General features: G+C 50.3%; 1 protein-coding gene across 1 annotated transcript; it reads left to right on the top strand.

Moving 5' to 3' along the window:
* The first annotated feature begins 3,135 nt into the window (after positions 1-3,135).
* LOC110219869 (uncharacterized) lies at positions 3,136-22,923 on the top strand. Its single transcript, XM_078146265.1, has 5 exons — positions 3,136-3,267; positions 3,372-3,576; positions 7,525-7,694; positions 18,472-18,981; positions 22,120-22,923. Exons 1-5 carry the CDS (start codon positions 3,136-3,138, stop codon positions 22,819-22,821), a joined length of 1,719 nt encoding a protein of 572 aa, XP_078002391.1. The 3' UTR covers positions 22,822-22,923.
* Positions 22,924-23,192: the final 269 nt, after the last annotated feature.

The following is a 23,192-nucleotide window of genomic DNA, read 5'->3' as shown; positions in this document are numbered from 1 at the left end:
TATTCATTGCAATTGCATTTCCTTGTTTGAGGTAACCTTTTGCTCATATACTTTAACAATTATCCATTAGAAAATGGTTCTTGGTCTTATATTTGTGAGTTAATTCATATACATATATATAAAATTCATACATATACACATAAAGTATATCAGACCTTTACTATATATATTTGATTCAAAGATTTTTTCCCAATTGATAATTTCCCTTATTATCCTAGCTATTTTGATCTTGTTCATGCAAAAGCCTTCCAATTTTATGTAAATGAAATTTCCCATTTATTTTTGTGTTCTCCTCTATTACTTGTTTTGTACAGGATTTCTCCTGTAGTCATAGTTATGCAAGATCATTCCCTACATTTTCACTTATTCATTCATCTATTCATATGTTTGAGCATTTATTCATTCATTTATTTATTTATTTATTTATTCATTTATTTATTTAATTATTTATTTTTGTGAGGCAATTGGGGTTAAGGGACTTGCCCAGAGTCACACAGCTACTGAGTGCTATGTGTCTAAGGCCCGATATGAACTCAGGTCTTCCTGACTCCATAGCTGGTGCTCTATCCACCGCACCATCAAGCTGCCCTTACTTTTTTATTTTTTAAGAGTAATTTGTCAGTTGATAAGCATTTATTAAGTTCCTACTATGTTCCAGGCACTGTGCTAAGTATTGGGGATACAAAGAGGGACAAGAGACAGTCCTTGCCCTCAATGAACTCAATCACAATCTAATGGGGGAGAAAACATGCAAAAAACTATGCATGAACAAGCTACATATACAAAAAATAGGTAATAATTAACAGAGGGAAGGCAGTAGAATTGAGAGGGTTCATGTAGAAGATGGGATTTAATAGTTGGGATCTGAAAGATTTGAAAGAAGTCAGTGAAATCAGGAGATGGAGAAGAGGGAGCAGAGTGTTCCAGGCATGGAGACAGCTAGAGAAAATGCCCTGAGCTGAGATAGAATGCACCAGGTTAAAAAACAAAACAAAACAAAAACAAACAAAACCCCCAAACTACCAGGAGGTTAGTGTCAGTGGATTGCAGCTTATGGGGGGGGGTATGGGTATGGATGTAAGGTGTAAGAAGACTGAAAAGGAGAAGGGGGCTAGGTTATGAAGGGCTTTGAACACCAAACAGAGGATTTTGCATTTCATACTGGAGGCGACAGGGAGCCACTGGAGCTTTTTGAGTGGGAGAGACAGGGTGTGTGTGACCTGCTCAGATTTCCACTTTAGGAAAATCACTTTAGTGACTAAATGAAGAATGGAGAGAGACTTGAGGTGATGAGGGCCTACACCAGAGTGGTGGCAGTAACAGGGGAGAGAAGGGCATATTTGGGAGATATCAAAAAGGTGAAATCGAAGGCTTGACAACAACTTGGATATGGTGAGGTGAGAAAGAGTGAGGTATCCAGGATGACTCCTGGGTGGCAAGTCTGAGGCACTGGGAAGGTGGGTGCCCTTTACAGTAATAGGGAAGGTTGGAGGGGTGGAAGGTTTGGGGGGGGGTAAGATAATGAGTTCAATTTTGGACACATTGAGTTTACAGTGGTTCAGTGAATGCAGTCCCAGGCCTGTGCTCAAGAAGACCTGAGTTAAAATCTGGCCTGACCCTTATTAGTTGTGTGACCTTGGAGAAATCAATTAACCCATTTGCCTCTGTTTCCTCATCTCTAAAAGGGGATCATAGTACCTATATCCCACGGTTGTTTTTGAGGATCAAATGAGATATTTGTAAAAGAATGCTTAATACAGTGCCTGGCACACAGCACTATATGTCAATTGTTATTATTGTTATCATATCTACTAGACATCCAGTTTCAGATGTCTGAAATAGTTGGAGAAGTGAGAGTGGATGTTAGTAGAGAGGTTAGACCTAGATAGGGAGATTTCAGAATCATGATAATTATGTCCATTGGAGCTGATGAGATCACCAAGCGAGGTGGTTTAGAGGGAGAAGACAGGAGGGGCCAGGACAGAGCCCATGGTTACAAGGGGTGATCTGGATGAGGATCCTTCCAGCAAGGGAGGTAGAGGAGTGGTCAGACAGGTAGGAGGAGATCCTGAAGGAGAGAGTGATTGACAGCATCAAAGGCAACTGAGAGGATAAGAAGAACGAGCGAGAAAAGTCCGCTGGATCTGGCGACTAGGAGATCATCGGTCATTTTGCAGAGGGGGGAATGATGAGGCTGGAAGACAGATTTTAGAGGGTTAAAAGGAGAGTGAGAGGAAAATAACTAGCTCCTGATTGGAGAAGGTCTTGTCAAGAGCCAGATACAGGAAGACAGTTAAGTGGGTTTTTTCTGAGGATGAGGAAGACAGGGATATGTTTGGAGGTAGTACAGAAGGAGCCACCAGACAAGGGCTATGACCTTTTGCCATCAAAGTCAAGTATCTATCTGGAACATGTTGAAGAAATGTGCTACAATTTGTTGGCCTAATTTTTGAAGTGCTTTCCAGTTTCCCCAGCAATTCTTGTAATACAGGAAGTGTTCACTTTAGACTGGGGATGCTCAACCTTTTTTTTCTTTTGGTGATGTGGACTCTTTTATCAGCCTGGTGAAGCCTATGAACCCCTTCTCGGAACAACGCCACATTTCATTTAGAGATGAATGAAAATAAAGACGTACATTTCTGCTCTCTCCACAGACCCCAGGTTAAGGGTGCCTGCTACTAGTTCAAGGTCTTAGTTTGCCCGCCATCATTCTCCCTATCAGATTCTAGAATTCTCTTCTTGACTCAAGAGACTGTCAGATTCTGTACTGGTATCCCCAGCGCTTAGGGCAACAGTACTTAATGAATGCTTTTAAATTAGATTTGACTGTTTCTCATTCTTGCTTACCTAGTCTAGTCTACTCATCTACTTTATTAATGGCCCGAGGAGTTTGATGGTGACTGATTTTCAGTGTCATTTGAGGTCTGAAAGTGCCATTTCTCTTTCATTCCTATCATGTATATACACGTATATGTGCATATATGTATGCATACGTACCTATACCAATATATGTAGCTGTATCTATGTCTCTTCTATATCCTTTGAGATTCTAGATCCTGAGGTCCTCCAAGCATTTGAATAGTGCCATCTCGAGCCTCAGTTTCCCCATTTGTAATGGGGGGGAAGGTGACCTCGATGATCTCTAAGCTCTTTCCGATTCCGCATTCTATTATTCTGAAATCCCTTCTCCGCCTGGGCCTCAATTTCCCCATCGATAGAACAGGACTGGGCTGCCCTCGAGGACGTCTACGCGTCACCGACCTCGAGGTCCATTAACCAGTGACAGGTGAACCTGTCTGACGCTCCTGCACCGAAGCGGATGCGCCTGCGCACTGGCCCAGCTCCACGCTCTCAGTCCCCCGCCCGCCTAGAGCCATTGCTCGCATGCGCCTTGCGATCCCGCCGGGCCGGCGCACTGCAGTTCCAGTCACGTGGTGCTGTTAAGGCGAGCCGGGGAAAGCGGAAGTGTGGGCTGGCTAGAGAAGGGGGGGGGTCGTAGCGATTTGAGGGGGCCGCCGGACGGATGTGAAGGGCCGAAAAGGGGGGGTGAGGAGCAAGCTGGCGGCCACGGCTCCGGTGAGTCCGTCGCTCGGAGCCTCAGCCTTTCTCAATGGGCGCCACCCCTCACACAGATGGGAGGGCTTTTTCTGGGCCGAGGCCAGTGCCGGGAGTGGGCGAGACCATCTTCTCTGCAGGGGGGCGGGCGCGTGCGCCTGTACTGGGGAAGACCACTGTCCCGGAGTCGCGGGGGTGGGGCGCGGAGTGTGGAACCGAACCAATGAATGAGCAGGACGGGGTGGGCGCGCCCATTGGCTGGGGGGAGTGAAGGGAAAGGGACCAGTCGGGGGGGGGGTGAGGGCGTAGAAACCATTGTGTAAACGGGGTGGGGAAGTGAAGGCAGAGCTTCTGGGTACGTGGTGGGGCGCTGGACCTCCCCCTCCTCTTCCCCCCCTGTGAAATGCTGCCTAAGTGCGTCAGCGGGCCTGTGGAGGGGCGGGTCTTGGTGTGCAAGGATCGCTGGGTGGGATATTTCCATATATGGAAGTCGGTGGGCGGGGATCATTGCGGGACGGGGGGGGGGGTTGGGAGAGACCATTGTGGGCGTAGGGGGAGGGCACACCGCTTTTTACCCAGGAGTTAACTGAGACTCAACAGAGGGGAAGCTGGAAGGAAGGGGTGTTTTAAAGTTTGCAAGACGGGTTAGGAGTCTTCTTTACTGTGACCCATTTTACAGATGAGTAAACTGAAGCCCAGGAAGATGATATAACTTGCCCCAGATCTCACATCTGTTTAACATCAGGGACAGGATTCGAACCTAGGTCTCCTGGGATCATGGCTCTAGAACCAGGTCGGGTGGGGGGTGGGGGTAACAAGTCTCCCTTACATTACAAAGTAGGGGAGGCCACACAGGCAGGGAGTCAGTAAACACTGATTAAGTGCCTACTGTGTGCTAGGTGCCCAGGATACAAAAAGAGGCAGAGGACAGCCTCTGCCCTTTAGGAGCTTACAATCTAATGGCATGAAATAGCAGGGGTGGATTTGAACCCAGGGCCTCTGCCTTTCCCCAGTTCCCCCTCTCCAGTCAAGTCGACAGACATTGATTAAACACCTGCTGTGTGCGAGGTTGTGGCAAGGAAACCCAAGCAGCCGCCCTGTGTCTAGGGCCTGGCACACACTAGGTGCTCAGGAAGGAAGGCAGGAGCAGCCTTCCCGCTGGCATTCTCTGCCTCGTCCTCCCAGTTGCTGGAGGTCCCCATGCTTGGTCCTGCGGCCGTAGAAGGGAGGAGCAAAGACAAGCCAGGGTCCTGATCTGTGGCCGTCCCTCTGCCCATCCATCGCATTAACAGCCACAGTCTGCAGGCGTATCATCATCATCCCCACTTTTTGGATGAAGAAACTGAGGCTCGGATGCCTTGCCCTGGATCAGGAGTCTGACGAGTGTCAGAAGCTGAACTTGAACTGGGTGGGGGGCAGCACTCTGTGCCCCGTGGTGCCCCTAGCTGCCGTGCACAGGTTGCTACCGAGAAGGGACCTGAATCCGCCCTCTGTGGGAGTGGGGGGCCCATTGTACAGACTAGGTGCGAGGCCTGGGGTCCAGCCTACCCTGCCCTGACACTTCCTGGCCTCAGTTTCCTCCTCTGTTGAGTGGGGCTCATGACACCTGCAGGACCCACTCCTGTGTGGGGAGTGCTGCGTGACAGATGCGGGTGCATCGGTCCTCCAGGGCCACATCCACACAGGTCTTGTTCCACTGCTGATTGATTGTGATGAAATGTAGTCACTGAAGGTGCCCAGGGGGACTCCAGGCTGGGAGGAGTCTTCCCCCAGGGGTCCCTCCTGCTGCTTTGACGGCTGCCCCAGTCATACACACATGGGAGAGGGGCGGGTTCCGGCAGGTGGAGTCCAGCCCAGAGCACTGTGGAGAATCAGGCAGAGCTGCTGGGGGGCGGAGCTTTAGGTTACAGGGCTTCATGGAAGGTACTGGGGGACCCTGAGAGCTGCGGAAGGGCTGTCACCTGGGACAGGGACTAGACTAGACTGTTTGGGCCAAGAGGGCGGCACCAGCAGCATTGGGGTTGGGCAGGTGTGGACTGAGGCAGACTGACCTGACCACGGAGCTGTCCGAGAGTAGCCTGGCCTATCCTGCTGGTGCTTGCATGGCAGGCCACCGAGATTCTTGTTCCAGTCTGGGTCACAGTAGGGGCTTGCTGCTGGGAGGTTGTAAGATCTGGGGGAGGGGCCAGGTAGTCCAAGTGGGAAGAAGGAAGAATGAGCAGGGTGTGGGTCAGTCAGAGATGGCCCAGCTGAGGACCGTGGCAAGAGAAGATGGTGGCATCGGAAGGAGCAGGGGTTGGCTTCCCAAGCACAACACTGTCAGGTGCCTTGCCGCCTGGCCTCTGGGCCAAAGATGAAACGAGTCCCCGCCCTAAAGGAGCTCATCTCTGTTGGGAGATTCTGCTGTGGATGGAGACGTGGGCCAGGCCCCCACAGAGGAGGCTGGAGCTGGGCCAGGCTCATCAACGAGAGCTCCAAGGGGCTCCAGAGGGGAGAAAGCGGGCCTGGAAGAGTGAGGGGACATGTCCAAAGGACTGGGTGCCCTGAGTAAACCTGGCACTTCCCTGTCCAGAGGCGTGTGCTCTGCCCTGGCCTTTGGGCGGCTCCTCCTGCGTCCTGAGCTCCAAGGACAGCTGGAGAGGTCCCAGGTCTCTGAGGGTCTTCAGTTGAGGCTGGGGTGGCCTGGTACTGGGACCAGAGTGGCTCAGGACAGGCCTTATGGAGGGAGGCCCTGCTCAGGTCACACCTCCCTTGATGGGGCCCTGGATCCTAGGGCTGGCTGGCCCATACTCGTCATCATTGCTTGGCCATCCCAGGGGAACATGGTGGGCTTCCATGTGTAAGAGGCCCCAGAGGAACAGACCAGTAGTAGTGTGGGGGGGGGAGCGTCATGGGCGTTGGGGGGGTCAGAATCAGACCTCAGCTGGAAGGGCCCACCCGGGCCCTGGGCCCTACCCTTCCCTAACCTAGAACCCTTCTCCAATCCTGGCTCACCCAGCCATCGCTTTAGAGCTGGAAGGGGCAGAGGGGCCATCTAGCCTCTGGTCAGAGGCCTCCAGAGGGTGGGGTCCCAAGGCAGAGGCAGAAGGATGTGCAGAGATCTCTGGGCCAAAGATGACGTTTCTTAGCCGCATGACCAGGGCATGCTGCTCCTTTCAAGCCTCAGTCTCCTCATGAGGAAAATGGGGGTAATAATAGCCTCATGACCACCTTTTCTGGGATGCAGCATTATCTGGGAAGTTTTTTGCAAGCCTTCCATACTGTGGAAGGTTCCACTCCTGTTGCCTACACCCAGTTAGGACCTGGGGTCAGCCCTTTGTGTGTGGGGCAGCTGGGGAGGGTAGAATGCTGGAGGCTGCAGGACTGGGTGGGTCTGGGGGTGGTCAGGGGCGTGGATTTCCAGAGAAGTGAGGGGCAGCTTTTTTGCGGGTGGGCTCTTTGGAAGGGGAATCAAAGTAATGACTGAGATCCATACGAAGGGAAGAGCCGAGGCGAGGCCCAGCTGCTGCCGGCGCTGGAGAGACCACGCTGAGATGGACGGAGGGCTGGGGAATGAAGGGAGCTGTCATACTAGGGTCACTGTGAGGGGGAGCAGGAGCCCTCCATGGTGCACAGGGAGGCTTCCTGGGGCAGAGGCCCTTGCGTCCTGCCCGCTTCAGGCTACAACAGGGGAGCAGCTGCGGCCCAGAGAGGGGCAGAAACCTGTCCTCCCCAGTTGTGCCCCAGGGCCTCCAAGTGCTGTTCCTTCCGTGTCTTCTCTGAGGCGCTTCATTCCTTCCCTGGCTCCCCAGACTCCTCATTCCTGTCTTCCCAGGCCTGAGCCATCCCCAGCGAGGGCTTCAGGCCTGTTCCTGGACAAACCCTCCTTTTCCTGACCCCTTCCTCCAGGTGGCCTTCTGGGTTTCATTCTGCCTGCCTTTACCTGCTTCTAGCCCCCTCTAGGATTCAGATTTCTCTTCTCTCTTGCAGACATGGAGTATGACTCCACGGGCCAGTGCAGACAGCTCAGGGAAGGTGTGAGCGCTCTACTACCCTGCCGGTCATCTTGGAGGCATCACCCCATGAAGGAAGCAGGTCCCCTGGACACCACTCCTGGCCAGAAGAAGGGCTCTGGGGCCCTGGAGGCCCTGAAGGCCATGGTAGGTGAGAGGTAACTTTGCTATTCGTTCCCATCCTGGCCTTGGCCGGGTCCAGGGGTATACATTCCCATTTACAGGTCCTGTGTGGGACAGAGTCTTGGGAAAGGTGAAGCTTGGAGAGGAGGGGGACTTTCCCAGGGTCACATAGGTAGTGGAAAGTAGGGTCAGGATTAGAACTCAGAGCTTGGCTTCTGGGAATCTAGTCTAGTCCAGCAAACCTTAATGAAGTACCTACTGTGTGTAAGGTATGGTGGGCACAAAGACAAGTGGAAAAATTGTGCCCTTGAGGAGCGTTTATATCATCATCATTGCTAACGTGGCGCCTACTGTGTGCCAGGCACTGTGCTAAGCACTTTACAGTTATCTCATTGATCCTCACAACAACTGTGGGAGATAAGAGCTTTTATCATCCCCATTTTACAGATGAAGAAACTGTCCCAGGTTTATGCAGCTAGTTAAGTGAGGCCAGATTAGAAATCAGGTCTTCCTGACTGAGGACTGTTGTGCCGCTTAGCTGGGAAGTCAAGCTGTAACCAGACCAGCAAGGCCATGGAGATTTGGGGCATTGGCACCAACCAAGGGGAAGAGGCAGGAGCAGCTTCCTGTTAGGAGTGGGGAGTGAGCTGAGAAAGCATCCCAGGCATGGGGACAGAGCCAAGCAGGGGTCTGGAGGCAGGAGAATGACTCCAGTGTAGAGGAAGAGCCCATGGTCTGGCACAGAATTTGTGAAGGGCACCAGGGCATGAGGCCAAAAAGGCAGGAAGGGGCCAGGGTATAGGGAGCTGTGAAGGGCCACCCAAGGACTTTGTATTGATCCGAGAAGCAACAGGGAGCTGTGGGAGACCCTTGAGCAGGGCAGTGGCTTGGTCAGATGTGAGCACTGTGGAATCATCCTGGTGGCTGAGGGAGGGTGGGTCAGAGGGGAGGTTGAGTGCTGGGAGACCAGGAGAAGGCTGTTGGGGTCAGAGTGGCACCAGGGCAGTGGCCGAGTCAGAAGAGAGGAGGGACTTGGCTGGGAGGGACAGGGGTGACGCCTGGCTTCTGAGGCTGAGTGCCTGAAGGGTGATAGTGCCATTGACGTTCATAGGGAAGTTAGGAAGACAAGAGGCTTTGGGAGGAAAGATCATGAGATCAGTTTTGGACACGATGAGTTCAGTATGTTTGTGGGCCATCCATTGCAAGATGCCCAGTAGACAGTTGGAGATGTGAGACCGGAGGTTAGGAGAGAGGTCAGGGCTGGACGAGGAGGTCTGAGAGTTGAACCTATGGGAGCTGATAAGATCACAAGCAGAAGAGGACTGAGGGAGGAGAGAAGAGGGCTTAGGACTGGGGGCCTCCTACAGTTAGTGGCCATGCCCTGGAGGACGAGTTAGCTGAGAGGACTGAGGAGGAGTGGTCAGACACACAGGAGAAGCAGGAGAGAGCGGGCCATCAAATCTCAAGAGAAGATGGCAATTGATCGTGTCAGAGGGTCAAGAGGTACGAGGACGGAGAGACCATTGGTCACTTTGGAGATAACAGTTCATCTCAATGATGAGGTCAGAAGAGAGATCGTGGAGCACTGAGGGGAGGGAAAGAGAGAGAAAGAGGGAGAGAGAGAAAGAGGGAGAGAGAAGGAGAGAGAGGGAGGGAGAGAGAGGAAGAGAGAGAGAGACAGAGAGAGAGAGAGAGACAGAGAGAGAGAGAGAGGAGAGGGAGAGGGAGAGGAGAGAGAGGGGAGAGAGAGAGAGAGGGGGAGAGAGAAAAAGAGACAGAGAAGAGAGAGGGAGAGGAGAGAGGGAGAGAGACAGAGACGAGGCAGAGACAGAGAGAGGGAGAGGGAGAGGGAGAGGAAGAGAGAGGGAGAGGGAGAGGGAGAGAGAGGGAGACAGAGAGAGACAGAGAGAGAGAGATAGAGGGAGAGAGAGGGAGAGAGAGAGAGAGACAGAGGGAGAGAGAGAGGAGGGAGAGGGAGAGACAGAGAGACAGAAGAGAGAGAGGAGAGGGAGAGAGGGAGAGAGACAAGAGAGAGACAGAGGAGAGGGGAGAGGGAGAGGAAGAGAGAGGGAGAGAGAGAGAGGGAGAGAGACAGAGAGAGGACAGAGGGAGACAGAGGGAGAAGAGAGAGAGAGGGAGAGAGAGAGAGGGAGAGGGAGAGAGAAACAAAGAGACAGAGAAAGAGAGAGGGAGAGGGAGAGAGGGAGAGAGACAGAGACGAGACAGAACAGAGAGAGGGAGAGGGAGAGGGAGAGGAAGAGAGAGGAGAGGGAGAGGGAGAGAGGGAAGAGAGAGAGAGAGAGAGAGATAGAGGGAGAGAGGAGAGAGAGAGAGAGACAGAGGGAGAGAGAGAGAGGGAGAGGGAGAGAGACAGAGACAGAGACAGAGAAAGAGAGAGGGAGAGGGAGAGAGGGAGAGAGACAGAGACCGAGACAGAGACAGAGAGAGGAGAGGGAGAGGAGAGGAAGAGAGAGGGAGAGAGACAGAGACCGAGACAGAGACAGAGAGAGGAGAGGGAGAGAGAGAGGGAGAGAGAGAGAGACAGAGAGACAGAGACAGAGAGAGACAGAGGGAGAGGAGGGAGAGAGAGAGAGAGAGAGAGGAGAGAGAAAGAGAGAGAGAGAGAGACAGAGAGAGAGAGAGAGAGAGAGAGAGAGAGAGAGACAGAGAGAGAGAGAGGAGAGGGAGAGAGAGAGAGACAAAGAGACAGAGAAGGAGAGAGGGAGAGAGACAGAGACCGAGACAGAGACAGAGACAGGAAGGAGAAGGATGGAGGGGTGGGGGAGGAGATGCCGATTTCAGGTGGCTTTCTCAGAGTGTAGCCAAGAAGCAGGGAAGAGGTGTGCAATGGCAGCTAGCAGGGTTGGATGGGGTAAGGGAGGGTTTTCTGAGGATAGGGGAGACACAGATATGGTTGCAGGCAGTGAGGAAGCCACCAGTAGAGAGGGAAAGATGAATGGTAAGTGAACCAGTAGGGAGAGGGGCTAGTGCTCCAAAGGAGGCGGCATGGGGTGGGACCACTTTGTTTAGGCCTGTTTAGGCATTTGCCTTGGCTAGAAAGGCCACTTCATCATGAGACTGGCAGAAAAGGATGTGGGGGAAGGCATCTGAACCATGTGAAATGAGGAGGAGGGGAGAAGATCAGCTCTTGGTGAATGGCCTCCAGTTTTTCAGTGAAATTGGAGGTGAGGTTCTCAGCTGAGGGGGTGGGAAGAGGGGAGCCTTGGGAGGTTTGAGGAGGATGCAAAGGCTTGGGACAGCTGTTGTGGTGGGTGGGATAGTGAACAGATTAGAACAGGGGTTGGCAGACTTCTGCAGACGAAATCCAGCCACCACCTATTATTGTATAGTCCCTGATACAATAGTCAATTGCGATAAAAAATAATAAAATTCTGTTTAAAAATATAAAGATCATTCTTCGCTTGGGAAATAGACAAGAACTGGGAGACAGACCACTGGCCACGGTTTGCCAGCCTCTGGCTTAGAGATCTGACAGAGGCTTGCCTTGTGCAGTGAGGGCCCAGTTCAGTAGCATCTGAATAGGGGTGAAGGCAGCCCGTGGTGGGAGGGACGCAAGGCTGAGGCTTGTCAGGGCAAGATTAGCAATAGGCTAAGGGAACAGGGGACTCGAGACAAGAGGACAGTGATGAGTTGAAGTGATTCCCCAAGCGGTCAAGATGGAGAAAGGAGGCGAGTGTAGCCATTGCAGTGGTGATGGTCTGGAAAGAACCAAGGGGTGGAGGGATTGAGGTCAAGGTGAGGACAAAGAACGGCATTAGGAGTTGTAAAGTAGAGATAAAGATGGAATTATAAAATGGTGGGATCACAGGAGGGGATTTCAGAGTTCACGAACACTTGTGTGTGGCTGAGGTGAGGTGGAGCAGGAGGTCATTGAGGAACTGGCCGGTTATCAGTATGCAGGCTGAAGTCTCCTAGTATGAGGAGAGTTGGGAAGGAGACACTGAGCCAGATACAGCTCACTGAGGAAGAAAGGAGAAGGTCCTGAGGGCTGGTAGATAGCAGCCGTGGGAATCTTAATTTGGTAAAAAATATGGACTGAATGAACCTCAGAGGAGGAGAGTCTACTGAGTGACCAGGTGAGGCTGCAGGTGGTAGTGGGGAGCAAGGAGCATTCCGATCCCCCACCGTGACAAGTCAAGCTTCTCTTCTGCTCTGTTTGTAGTCCAAGGTGCGGGTTGGTAAGGAATGACTGCTGATAGGACAGAGGAGCAGGGGATTCTAGGGTGAGGATTAGGAATGGGGCTGGGTCTGTGTGTCTGCTTTTCTGTCTGTTGGGAGAAAGGAGAAGCTGAGGAAGAGTGGACGATAGCTGCAGAGCGGGGAGGATGACAACCAGGCCCTTCTTGTCGAGGGCTGCTCGTTACTCGTTTTGTTTCTGCTTTCTCTCCCAAGGAGAGGGCTCTTTGCCTTGGAAGGAAAGATCGGAAATGCCCACCTGGCCTTGTGAGGAGCTCGAGTCAGAGAGCTGCCCATTGCCGTGAAGGAACCCAAGTCCTCGGCTGGTGCAGCAGCTTGATCACAAGTCCTGCTTTCTTGTATTCATCTGAGGCAGAGGGAAGTTTGTTCCAGTCCCTCGATTTTGTGCTGTCTTTATTGTCTATTATATCTTTAATTTTTCAGTTATGTTTCTTACAAGTAGCACATTGTGGGCTTTGTTTTCTTATCTAATTGTCACTCTTGTTTTGTTGGGTTATTTAATCCATTTCTATTTAAAGTTATCAGAATTAGGTTTATATCTTCCTCCATTTGTCTCTAATATATTTTTTTTCTGAATTAGGATTTTCTCTCATTTCCTCTGTAAAGACTATTTTTTTCTCCTTCAATTATTTTAGCTTAATCCTGTGTTAAAGCAGCCCTGTTCTCCTTGGCTCTCTTCCTCAAACCCTCAAGCCCCTGCCCCACTCCTGGTTGTTATCCCCTTCCCTAGTTTTGACTAACATAATTAGTTTCTTTTAATCTTCCCCTCTTTTTTCTCTGTTAGATAAAATCTTTCTCCCCTTTCCTCCCCTTAAACTAATTTTCTTTTAGGTTTTAAAATTCATGTTCTGCCTGTTTTTCTAAGAAGGATTTCTTTGCTCTATTCTCTTTATTATTTCCCTTCCCTTTCTGTGGCTACTAGTCTTTCACCCTTTGATTAACGATGCTAACACTCATTTAGTCCTTTCTTAGTCTCTGTCTTTCTCATGGAAATTAAACCTGCGAAGGCACCTCATCTGAGTTCCCTCTTCTAAACCGTTTCTATGAGATTGTCTTGGTGATCTTACCCCAGTCCCATTTATGTGTTGTGCCTCTCTTTTAGATAAACCAGTTACTGTAGTTCATAGAGAAGATATTGCTCTGTGCTAGGCATTTTTCTTTGTCTCTAATTGTGCAGTTCAACATTAACCTTTGTTCTTCCTATGCCAGTTTTTTCTCCATGGTAATTTTTTTTTGTTGCCATTTTCCATGAAATCATTTCCCTAAGTCCAGGCACTCCCACTCTTCTGTGTGCCGGTTGTTCCCAGGAGCTCTGATTTCTGTCCTTCTGAGGCAGGATGAGTGGAGTCTCTAAGCACCAAAGCCCCACAGATTATACCGACTGTAAGATCCCCATCTCCGTGTCTCTTCCCCCATGGTATAGCCTTCTTCAGTGGGATCCCTTCCCACTATCGGTTCAAGGTTCCTGCCTTCCTTTCCCCCGTTTCAATCCCTTTGCCTCTTTGCCTGTTCTCTGATAGACTTTCTTTTTTTCTGAGAAACTACAGAAGTTTTTTCTCTTCATTGTTAGACTAGATCACATTCTCCTCTATCTTTTTCACCTCTCCCCTTTTATGCTTCCTCCCATTCTGTAATTTAGTCCCATGAAAATCACTGATTCCCTTGTAGACAGAGTGTTGGGAGGCTTTGCCCATGACATTTTGGGTCTCTTTCTCCACCACCACTTCTGTTTGACTCCTGCTTTCATCCTTGTCTTCCTGTGGAATTTTTAGGAGGAAATTTCTCAGTGGGCTCCCTGATGTTATTTTGTTTTTGTTTTCGTTAATTTCACAAGTATATTTCCCTTTTTGTTTATTTTTTCTTTTTTTAACCCCAGGGTAATTTATTTCATTATCTGTGCCTTCCTTGTACCTTGCTATATTTGTTTACTTTTCTTTTATTTCTGTTGTTAAGCAGACAATTTGTTTGGGTCTGGTTTTCCTCATTGGAATGTATCAGATGTTCCTTTTTACTGAATATCTACCTTTTTCATGAATGGTTAGCTTCAGGGCTCATTACCTTGAGCTGCATCTGGAGTGCCTTTGCTCTTCTGACACATCATATTCCATTCCCTCTTGCAGTTTCTGGTGCGCGCAGAATAGTTTTGTTACTTGAATTTCCTTTCTTTTATATTTGAAGGTCTTTTCCCCTGGTCAATTGCAAAACGTATTGTTTGGCATTGGAATTATTCAATTTAACCACTGCTTGTCTTAGAGTTTGCAGTATAGGGTTGGTTTGTTTTTCTAGAGGTGACTGTGGATTCTTTCACTTGGCGGTTTGTTTTCTGTGTTCAGAGGTTCTGGGAAGTTTTCTCATATTGTGTGCTGCATTGTGCTGTTCCGGTTTTTTGACTTGTATGTATCATGTTTTCTTCTTATGCTGCTGCTTTCTTTTTGTCTTCTTCCAGATTGTCCTTCACTTCTTGCATTCGCATTCCCAGTCAGTGGTTTTCTCTTGTTTGTTTTTTCAGTAACGTTAGCCACCGAGGAGTCAGGTTTTTCAGTGCTGTCTTTTATTCCTGCTGTGCAGGCCAGACATTCTGCTTTTACAGTTCTGATTCCCCAGCCTTCCAGGGATTCCTCAGGAGGCTAGACCTCCTTACCTGTTGATTCATTTTCCTTTGTCAGCAACATTAATTAATAACTATCTGGACTTTTTAGCTGTTCTTAATATCTTTCCTCTTGGTTTATTTATTTTTGTCACTTTCAGTTTTATTTGTTTTGACATTAATACATTTGCAGATTACTTCCACTTTGGGAGATATCTTTCATAATGAAGCAAAACAGTAAGTAAAACTAAAAACCATGGTGACCTCATCTGAAAGTGCATGCACCATTTCACATATGTAGCACCGCCCCCCACTTCTCCTATTTTAAAAAAGTTAACAGAAATATATTTTCTTTCACTTCTACCTTCCCATCCCATTGAATAAAAAAAAATTTCTGTGATAAATATGCAGAATCAAGGAAGCAAATTCCTCCAGTGGCTGTACACAAAAATATATGTTTCATTCCCACCCTAAATCCTTCATCTCTCTGACATGGATAGCGTGTTTCATTATCATTTCTCTGTAATCTTGAATGGTCATTGCACGTCATGGTATTGGTCAGAGTACTGCACAGCTTTTTTTTTTTACCATATTGTTGTCAGTGTGTAAATTATTTCCCTGCTTCTGCTCATCGCATTGTTTAAATTTTAGTTTAAAAAGTCCTCAAAATTGTTCAGTTTTAAATGTTGATGTTTAGAGTCTAAATTGTCCTGGTTTCACGCCCCCTCTGCATCAGTTCATACAAGTCTTTTTGTATCTTTTGAAACCCCGTTTCTTCATTTCTTATGGCACAGTAGTGACCCATCACATTCACATACTGCCACTTATTCAGCCATGTCCCTGTTGACAAGCATCCCCTTAATTTCCAGTTTTTTGCCATCTCAAAAAGAGCTGTTATGAATATGTTTTGTACAAGTCGGACCTTTTTCTCTGTCATTTGTCTTTTATGGGCCTAGGCCTAGCAGTGGTACAGCTGGGTACCATTCCATGTTGTTCCCTTGAATGACCGTGCCCATTCACAGCTCCGCCAGGAGTGCATCATTGTTCCTGATTTCCCACAGTCCCTCCAACATTTACCATTTGCCTTTTTGATCATCTTTGCCCCTTGGATGGGTATGTTAGAAAAATCTGAAACAAAAATCTACTACAGTGAGTGAGTGAAGGAAAGTCTTTATTACGCTTCTCGTGAGAGAAGCGGGCACAATGCACTTTAGTAGCACGCGGGCACTGGTTCAGTGGTAGAATCAACTTTTAAACCGTTAGTAAGATCCATACTCCACCCATCAGGGCTCCTAGTTCATTTGAGTTATACCCTTCCTGGACAGCCCATCACATGTTCGCCCATGTTCTGTTAACTCTGCCCACTTCATGGGTCCCATGTTCAAAAATGGTGGCTATCTCTGCCCTTGGGATGTGTCAGTTCTTATTCAATAAGCTTATTAAGCAAGCACAGTGGAGAAAAGCCTTTGCCCTATCAAGGCCTCATCCTTGAACCCGACTGGTTGCAACTGGCTTAGCCTCTAGGGTTCTTTCTTAAGGAACTAGTTGTTTATAGAAAAGTTTGGAGTACTTTCTGATTGGTTGAGGGACTGTCCACAAGATCTTGGAATTTCTTATCCTGCTGTGGCAGTCTAACCCTAAAATCTTTCTTACAGGTATGGGAGCAGGGACTCTTTTTGCCTTCCTTCACGTCCCCAGCACTTAGCCCAGTGCCTGGCACATAGCAGGCCCCTAAAAAGTGTTTGCTGACTGAGTCTGCTTTACCTTCCTGGGGTTCTTGGTATCCTGTGGAAGCAGCTGAATCACCTTGTCTCTTTTGTGGCTAGAGAAAGGGTCTTGGCCTTCATCTTCTTGAGCACGTGTCCCAGAAGTCATATTCAAGTCTTTAGATCAGAGCCCCCTAAATCTAGAGCCAGAAGGGGGTCTCAGATGGCATTCAGGCAATTCCCTCATTTCACAGATGGGAAAACTGAGGCCTTCTAAAGGGAACAGACTTGCCTGAGGTCACACATAGTCGGTGACAGAGCTGGGACTCAGGTCTTCTCCAAAGCCAAATCCAGTATGAATTCTGCCTTTGGGTGCCGAATGAAAGACCAAATGGGGGAGATGACTGAGGCACTGCCAGTGGCCTCTGAAAGGTCATGGAGATGGCGAAGGGCAGGGTGGAGCGAGTGAGTTTCACTTCAGTTCTTGTGGAGATCCTCTGACGTAGGATCAAAGGGGAGGGACAGTATAGCATCATGGATAGGGAGCTGGCCTTGCAGTCAGGAGGAGCTGGGTTCAAGTCCTCTGCCCGTCCTGTCCCGTCCAGATGGTCCTGGGCAAGTCACTTCAGTGCCCCTGGCAGTGAAGGAGCTGGTCTGAAGCCCTTCCTGCCAAGTTCCCCTAGGCTGATGCGCTCACAGGTCAGGTTTGAAAAAAGACGTTCTGTGAAGGATGGTTGTGAGCACCCATTTACAAAAGCCAGCAGCAGGGCTCCCTCAGGATCCGGGGAGGCCACACGAATCTCATCGTGTGCTTGCGTGATCTAGGGAAGGGACGGGAATAAGCATTGATTAAGCACCCTGCTGTGCCATTCAAGGGAATGCTATTGTGTAGTTTGCCTAATCAGGACTGGAAAAGCTCTTAATTAACCACAATGCTGGGGCATATTAGAGCAGCAAAACTTAATAGAGATAAATAGAAAGGTATTTTCTTGGGTTCAGAAAGTCAGCTTCACAGGTACATAATGGGGAGCCTTGACAATCCAGCAGACTGCAAATTCAGTGTGTCAATCAACAAACATTGATTAAGCACCTTCTGTGTGCCAGTCACTGTGCTGAGTGATGAGGCTACCGAGACCAAAAACAAAGGAGCTGAAGGTCTGGCTGACAATAGGGTGGGCTCCTGTCGAGGGGCGTAGGGCTGGGCCCGTGGTGCTCTGTCCCGGCAGCTGCCTCCATAGCAGGGGCCCAGTCCTCGTGCCCTCTTCTTCTTTTCTCCTCTACCTCTGTCTTCACAGAAGTACAGAGTTAGAGAGAGGCAGAGCAGCGGGGCAGCCCTCCAAAGCCATCTCGTCAAAGTCTCTTCCACAGCCTATGGGCCCCATGAGCACCAGCATCTTGGCCTTTGGGGATGGCTCATGTCCTTCTCTGAACCTGCCTCCCTCCCTGCTGCCATGCTTTGCTGCCACTTCTACCTTCTGGGGCCCTTAATAGGTTAGGTCAACAAGCATTTATTAAGCATCTACTACATGCCAGGCACCGTATTGAGTTCTGGGGACACAGAGAAAGGCAGAAAACAGCCCCTGCCCACAAGGAGCTCATACAAACAAGATCTGCAGAGGACCAATAAAAAATAATTAAGAAAATGAAAGCACAGAAATTAAAATTGGTAAAGAAGGCGAGAGGCTGGGGCTTGAAGGAAGCCAGGGGAGCGAGCAGGCAGAGGCAATGAGGGAGAAAATTCTAGTTGTGGGAGACAGCAAAAAAAAACCCAGAGCCAGGAGATGGAGGGGCTGGGGTCACTGGATGGAAAAGGACAGTACATGTTGGGGAGGGAGGCAGAAGGAGGCTGGAGAGCTGGGAGGGGCTTTCAGTGCCAAACAGCACTTCGTATTTGGTCCTGGAGGTGATGTAGGGGGTTGACATGTTGAGGAGGGGGTGACTGCACTTTGGTGGCTGAAGGGAGGATGGACTGGAGTGGGGAGGGCCCACAGCTATCGCAGTGGTCAGGCTGTGAGGTGACTGGGCCTGCAAGAGAACAGTGGGGGCGGTGCAAGAGGAGAGAAGGGGGTATATTTTGAGAGGTGCTGCAGAGGTGACACCATCAGGCCTTGGCACCAGCTTGGCTATGAGGTGAAAGATAGTGAGGAGTCCAGGAGGACTCCTAGGAGGGTGGGGGTGCCCTCAAGAGTCACAATAACGTTTTTGTCCTTGGCTTTCCCAGGGACTTGGGTGGACTGACTCTCTGGCCTGTTTCGGATTTCATTTAAGCCACAGTTTCTTCCTTTCCCAGGAGCCTAAAGTGTCCCCAAAGGAAGAGGAGGAACAGCCAGTGGCAGCAGTGGAGCCAGAGCGGGAGGCTGGTTCCATCCGGGGCCTGGTCCATCTCATTAGTGATGATGGGGTCCACTCTACAGCCCGTCTCGTCCGAGGCAGGACAGTGGCCGCCACTACCAGGGTTGTGGCTGAGGCTTCTGGAGAGGCCCCGGCAGAGGAGGAAGAGGCTGAAGCAGAGGCAGAGGAAGAGGAAGAGTCAGAGGCAGCCCTGCCCGGCTCCCGGGAGGGCCTCATGGAGGGTAAGCGGTTCCTCTGTGTAGCCTGTGGCAAACACTTCAAGCGGGCGTGGGAGCTGTTCAGCCATGAGGTCGTCCACAAGTCAGCTCGGCCCTTCCGCTGTGACCTGTGTGATGCCGCCTTCAAGCGTCATTCTGATTTCAAGAGTCACGGGCTGGTCCACAGTGAGGAGCGGCCCCATACCTGTGAGGCCTGCGGCAAGGGCTTTAAGAGAGCCAGCAACCTGCGGGTAAGCCAGGGGAGAAGGGGGACAGGAGAGCTGGGAGGGAGTGAGAGAAGATGAAAGAGAGAGAAAGGCAAAGAGGAGGTGCTGGGGAAAGAGAGGGAAGGAGACACATTGAGAAAGAGAAGATGGTGAAGCGGGGGGGAAGAATAGAGCAGAAGGGGATGTGGTGGAGAAGACATTGGGGAGGGGAGGAGGAAGAGGAGACATTGAGAAAGAAGATGGTGAACAGGGAAGGAAAGATTAGAGGTTTGGAAAGGAGGAGGGAGGAGAAGGGGAGATGTGGAGAAGACGGGGAGGAGGAGAGGGTGGGCAGACAGGCTGGACATGGAAGGAGGGAGGTCAGTTCTCTCCCTGTGTCCCTCCAAGGTCATCATTCCTGCTCTGGTCTCATTTTCCTCCTTTCACAGACTTGATCCTAGGGTTGGCCAGGTAAACTTATACCCTGTCCTCTTTTCCTGAATCCCTTGCCCCCTCGTCCTCTCAGAAGCCACGCCTTGCCAAGCCCTGGCGTGGGTTACCGTCACCATCTGTCTTCCCTGTTCCTAATGCTGAACTATTGGGTAAAGTCGAACAGCTGTGCTGACCACAAACACTCACTGTCATCTTCACTGAGCTCCTCCTGCTTCTCCTCGTTCTCTGTCCCTTCCCAGCCCAGAGGATGACGAGGCCCTTCAGGCCAAAAGTAGCCGGTGACCCCATTTCCTGCCCTCTCCTCAAGGAGCTTGCCTCTTTAATCATTTTCCCCTCCTGTCTTTCATCCATATTAAAATTCTCTTTAGCTATTGCCTGCTTACAGATATGCCCAGTTCTCTCCCGGCTTTAGAAAAGCTTCCCTTTCTCAAGACACCCCTTCAAGTCCTTGTCATATATTTCTCCCAAACTCCGGTCGGTTATTACTGACTTGCTGCTGGGTGTCGCTCATCCGTAGCTGTCTTGAGCTCAGCACTTCTAAGGTGGAACTCATCATTTATTCTTTGAGATGTACCCTTCCTCGAGTTTACCCCCGCCCTCCTTCAAGTCGCCTGGGCTCCTGATGACTTTTATTTACTTCCCACGGCCAATGAGCTGTGAAGTCTTTGATTCTTCTTCTTCATTATCTCTCAACCATCTTGCACAGGACCAGGGCTCAGCTTCAGACCCACTCTAGCTCATTCTCTGAGCAGCTGCCAAAGCCACTGTTCCTAAAGCACATGTGTGACCACGTTACTCCCTTGCTCAAGAATGCCCAGTGGCTCCCTACTGCCCCCAGCGCCAAAAACAGACTTTTCAGCCTGACATGTAAAGCCCTTCCCAATATGGTGACCACCTACCTTTCTAATCTTCTTTCACACTGTTCCTGGCCTTTACTCTTGGTTTTAGGCACACAGACCTACCAGCTACCTGTCCCCTCTTCACAACATTCCCTTTCCTTCTCTTGGTCTCATGCCTCTGAAATGCTCTCCCTTCTCCTCACCTCTACCTCTTAGATTCCCTAGCTTCCTTCGGAATACAACCCTGGTGCCTCCTGCATGAAGGTCTTTCCTGATCTCTCATCCATCTTGAAATTAAGCAATCTTGTACATAAAGTAAATATTTTATATGTGTTTGCATATTTATATAAAGCACAGTAGGGTCAACCACACTTATTTGTAGGTCACCCCTTATCCTGCTTCTTGACTCATTCCCATATTTCCTATTATTATCCCAAGCTCTATAGCAGGGCTCCCCAACCTATTTTTGTTCAGTACCATTTGGCTTTTCAGTAAACCTTTCCCTTTCCTCTGCTCAGTGTGAAAAGAAGCATATTCTAGTGTCTACTATGCATTTGCACATAAGAAACAAAAAGAGATTACTTTTTATTCTCTAAGGATAATCCCAACATTTTATAATTTCACTAGTTGGAATAAAATTCAGAGTTTCTAGAATATTTCAATAGAATAATTTAGTTATTTACCTATCTTCCCCAGGTTCCCTTGACAAACTTCTCATACATTCTGCATATCCCTGATTGGGAATGCCAGGGGTATTTTGGGATATTTTCTTTATCATTATTAATAAAATTTCAACACGTTTCTCACAAATTAGATTTCATTTCCATCCCAAATTCATGAAATATTATTTATTTAATAAACCAAAGGACTTTCCCAAATAGTAATTACTCATACTTCCTTTTAAACCAAATCAGTTGTGTGTGATTAAATAAATGTTAACATTACTAAATATAAAATTTATCAGTAAATGAAATCAATAATATACAGAAGCACGGTAATTGTTTATAGTATTTTGGCCATGAGAAAAGTCACAGCCAGAGTCGCCTCAAATCCTCACTGTTAAAGCAGATGACTGATTTCTCTTCACTGCTGGAAACCTGAAGCCACCGTTCAGCTCTTCAGATACTGATTAAAGCTTCTCAAGAAGCCTCTTCCTATTTCTTCTCGAGAGTTAAATTCAGTGTCTTCGGAAACGTTATATTAGTCATTTTTCCCTCCCTTTAGCCAGCACAAAAAAATTCTTTCTAGTATACACTAAGTGCTAATTCCTCAGACTCTTTACAGAAAAAAATGCCCCCATAACATAAATGTTAAGACAGTTCTCACAAGAAAAAGTTTATCCTTTCTTCTCTTTGTCCTCCCCCCAGTTTATCTCACAAATCTTCTAAATCCAATATAACAACACACGCAGTCTCCCGATTTCCTCGCAGCAGGGTGTTTTCAATGTAGCGCCTAAACGTCAGGTTCAGATGTTTCATCCACGACACTGTATTTGGCTCCTAAAGATCCAGTGGTAACAGTATCCGTGGTGGCCGGAAGAGCCCCGCGGGCCGGCACCGCATCTGGTTTTGCATTCTCTTAGCCGCTCCTCTCGCTCTCCCAGAGCGATAAGATCCCCCGGCTCTTACAAAATGCTGGGCACGCGGGATGCACTTAATAAATACTCGCTCAACGAAACTGATGAGTTGACTTGAATTGAGAAGGCCAAGGGTAGGAACAGAGGGGGCCGTGTGGAGAAAAGTGAGACGGGAGGGAGGGAGAGCAGGGGGCGAAGCGGGCGGGGGGGCGAGTAAAGGGGGAAGCAGGGAGCGGCGGGAGGGGGGCGCAGGCCAGGCAGCTCCGCTGCGAGCGCCCCGTCAGCTCCGCCCTCTCCTCCCCTCCCCTCCCCCAGGAGCACCGCCGCATCCACACCGGCCAGCGGCCCTTCCCCTGCCCGGCCTGTCCGAAACGCTTCAAGTCGCCCTACGAGCTGCAGCGGCACTCCTCGCAGCACGCCTCGGCGCGGCCCTTCGCCTGCCCGGACTGCAGCAAGGCCTTCGCGGCTGCGCCCGCGCTGCTGCTGCACCGGCGCCAGCACTGCGAGGACAAGCCCCACGCGTGCGGCGCGTGTGGCAAGCGCTTCACGTACGGCCACAGCCTGCGCGTGCACGAGCGCGTGCACACCGGGGCGCGGCCCTTCGCCTGCCCGCTGTGCGCCAAGGCCTTCAAGCAGTCCAACGCGCTCACCTCGCACCGCCGCGTGCACTCGGGCGAGCGCCCGTACCCGTGCGCCACGTGCGGCAAGGCCTTCAAGCAGTCGTCCTACCTGGCGGTGCACCAGCGCTCGCACACCGGCGAACGGCCCTATGCCTGCTCCACGTGCGGCAAGGCCTTTGCCCGGCCTTCGCTGCTCGTGCAGCACGGCCGGGTGCACAGCCCGGCCCACCCTTTCAGCTGCCGCTACTGCCCCAAGCTCTTCAAGGACGTGGCGCACCGCGCTGTGCACGAGAAGGTGCACGCCGGAGACGCGCCTTACAACTTCCACGTCTGCGGCGAGGCCTTCACCCACCCCAGCAGCCTGCTGCAGCACGGGAAGGTGCACAGTGATGGCTGAGGCCTGCGGAGGGAGTGCGAAGGACAAGAGGAGGGAAAGGACCCCGCCCCTTGACGGAAGGACAGCCAGCATGCCGAGGCCCCGTGGCAACGGCTGGAGGTGGCCCAGGCCCGATGGACAGACCTCCCCCCGGAGGGCTGCAGTGCAAGGGAGGCTGCCTGCCTGGGTGGTACCTGTAGAGGTGGTGGTGGGTGCGGTGTGGCCTAGCTGAAGATCTTCCAGAATGTGAGCAATAGGCCCCAGCATCCGGCAGCTGTGGGTTTGCCAGGGTTTGGTCCTTCCAGGAAATGGGGAGAGGAACGAGTAGTTGGGTCTTCAAGCAGGTCCTACTTTATGGGGGACCCAAGGAAGACTGGAGGTGCCCTTCCAGA

This window comes from Phascolarctos cinereus, unplaced genomic scaffold (genome assembly GCF_003287225.1).
Source record: "Phascolarctos cinereus isolate Bilbo 61053 unplaced genomic scaffold, phaCin_HiC Scaffold_726;HRSCAF=1367, whole genome shotgun sequence".
Classification (NCBI taxonomy): Eukaryota; Metazoa; Chordata; class Mammalia; order Diprotodontia; family Phascolarctidae; genus Phascolarctos; species Phascolarctos cinereus.
Note: the sequence above shows the minus strand (reverse complement) of the source record. Positions and strands in the feature narration are given on the sequence as shown.